A 2,252-nucleotide genomic window follows, 5' to 3' on the forward strand; every position below is an offset into this window, starting at 1 on the left:
CAAGTCAAACAGCCCTGCTATAACTTATTTCCCATTTTTCAATGAAACTACAACATTCCTTGTTCACATCCTCGTGCGTGGATGTGTCACTATCAGGCAAAACTAGAGTGAGAATGCCGTATCAGAGGCCAATACTACTTGTGTATTTTCAGCATGTCCTCTCATTATCAGGCAGCCAAGAATTATCTTTCCCTCAAAATGTGTTCATGTCCCAACCCCTGAGCATTCTGCTTTATCCCTGGAAATTCTAATATTATAAAAGCCTACATCTGTCTGTCTGTAACACTTTATTCACACTCTGATTGGCTGACGGAAACAGCCAATCAGAGTGCTCCAAGCATGGGGGAGTGCCGCCATGATTCTGAAGCCTCGCCAAGGACCAGAGAGAGGGTGGGGAAGCCGAGGTCAGCAGCGCTGGCCATGGCTCCCCCACCCTGTTCCGTGGAAGCAGCACCAAGGACCAGACAGGGGGTGGGGGAACTGAGGCCAGCAGTGCTGGCCTCAGCTCCCCCACCCTGATCCCTGCAAGAGGTAAAACAGTGGCAGCATTGGGCATTAGGTGGTGGCATTCCATCCCAGCCCCCTCCCCCTGTTATCCCCCACTCCCTTCATTCTCGACAAGCAATTGTCTAGTAACTGTAATACAAGTAATTTAAAAGGCACAGTGTGCACAGTCACTACATTAAACATAGAGGTGGTTTAGCTGGGTTAGTCTGAAGTCAGGCAGAAGGTAACAGCATCTAACAATGTACATTGTTGCCTACAAAAGCTCATGCTTCTCTGAATTAATTTGTCTTTAAGGTGCTACACTGCCCTACCTTCTACATTAAACATAAATATAATAAAAAGCCCTTTAAAAGTTTAAAAAATCCTTCAATTGAGATGTTCTTATCAATTTCAGCATACTTTGGATCAGACCCTATAATATAGTGAACTGATAAATTCAGTTTGTAGGTGATTTGGAAGTATATAGTAAGAGGCTTTTTTCATTTTAGCTCAATAAATTTTTGAGACACATAAGTTCTAAACACTTCTGATTATTCAACTCCTAAGTTATAGCACAATCATAGCCATAATATTTTCAGAAGTTAACCCAGAAGTCTCCATCCTGTTTTCAAATAGAAATACTTATATGTGCGTCAAGTATTTAGAATTTTACTGCTTGTGTATAAAGTTTTAAAGCTTTCACTTTGTTGGTCAGGTAATGCAAGCCAGTCATTGTTAAGATTCTAATCAACTGATCCGTCATTTCAGCAGGAGTCAGTATTTGGTTTTCACTTTTCCAAATTCCCAGTGCACAAGAGATCTTTCTTTCCAATTCAAGAGCCCTAATAGAAAAAAAATAAGAAAGCAAACTGAAGGAGTGTTCAAGAAAGTCAAGGATCAAATTCTTAAGATTTATTTGAATAGTATTGGACATTCAAAATTCTTTAAAATAAACTAAATAGCAGAGGCTCTATAATGAAAATATGGATATATTTTAATATTCTATAATGCACATATATACATGTTATAAATACCTATTAAATGGCATAAAATAATAAGAGAAACTAAAGTATACTGAGAATAAAATTATTTTTTAGATTATTTTGTAACTAACCTGTTGTTTTCCAGATCCTTAATTTCAGCATTAGTAAGTTGCAGTTTCTGGCAAAAAAATTCAAAATGTTCAAGGGGAACATTTCCAGCAATTATTTTTAATATCTTATGCAGGATTTTATCTAAATATAAACATAAGTGTTATTGTTTAGAAAATGCAATTTATCAAACCTTTTTATTAAAGGGTTCTTCCCTTTAACAAACGCTCTTCCCTTTAATAAACCCAAACAAGAACAATTTAGATAGAGACATGTAGGCACGTTTTCCTCTGGTGCTAAGACAATGTATCTATGCATGCATATGTTAGTATGTATGAATTCTAGGGAGTTGAGAAAGTGCCAGGTGGTACTAGGAGTGGGTGAGATTCACTAGCAAAGAGATGTCATTAGCCATGTCAACTGAAGTCAAATAGAAGGCAGGTAGGTTTGTACCTTGTAGACCAGGGGTGGGCAAAATGAGGCCTGGGGGCTGCCCGCCAGGCCATTCTATCTGGCCCATGGGTCCCCTAAAAAATTTAGAAAATTAATATTAATCTGCCCTGAGCTGCCTGTCATGCAGCCCTCGATGGCTTGCCAAAACTCAATAAGCAGCCCTCTGCCCAAAATAATTGCCCGCCCCTGTTGTAAACTAACCAAATTTATATATATATATAT

At 38.5% G+C, this 2,252-nt stretch overlaps 1 protein-coding gene across 1 annotated transcript in view; it reads right to left on the minus strand.

Moving 5' to 3' along the window:
- Positions 1-1,141: 1,141 nt before the first annotated feature.
- The window catches only part of LRRD1 (leucine rich repeats and death domain containing 1), a 10,546-nt gene continuing 9,435 nt past the window's right edge, over positions 1,142-2,252 (minus strand). The window contains exons 4-5 of the mRNA XM_019508533.1: positions 1,601-1,721; positions 1,142-1,328 (exon numbers count right to left, since the gene is read on the minus strand). Coding sequence (XP_019364078.1) covers positions 1,148-1,328; positions 1,601-1,721 — 302 coding nt within the window. The 3' untranslated portion in view covers positions 1,142-1,147. The remainder of the gene's footprint in view (positions 1,329-1,600; positions 1,722-2,252) is intronic.

Source organism: Gavialis gangeticus, unplaced genomic scaffold (assembly GCF_001723915.1).
Source record: "Gavialis gangeticus isolate Ggan-Ray unplaced genomic scaffold, GavGan_comp1, whole genome shotgun sequence".
In the NCBI taxonomy this organism is placed as follows: Eukaryota; Metazoa; Chordata; order Crocodylia; family Gavialidae; genus Gavialis; species Gavialis gangeticus.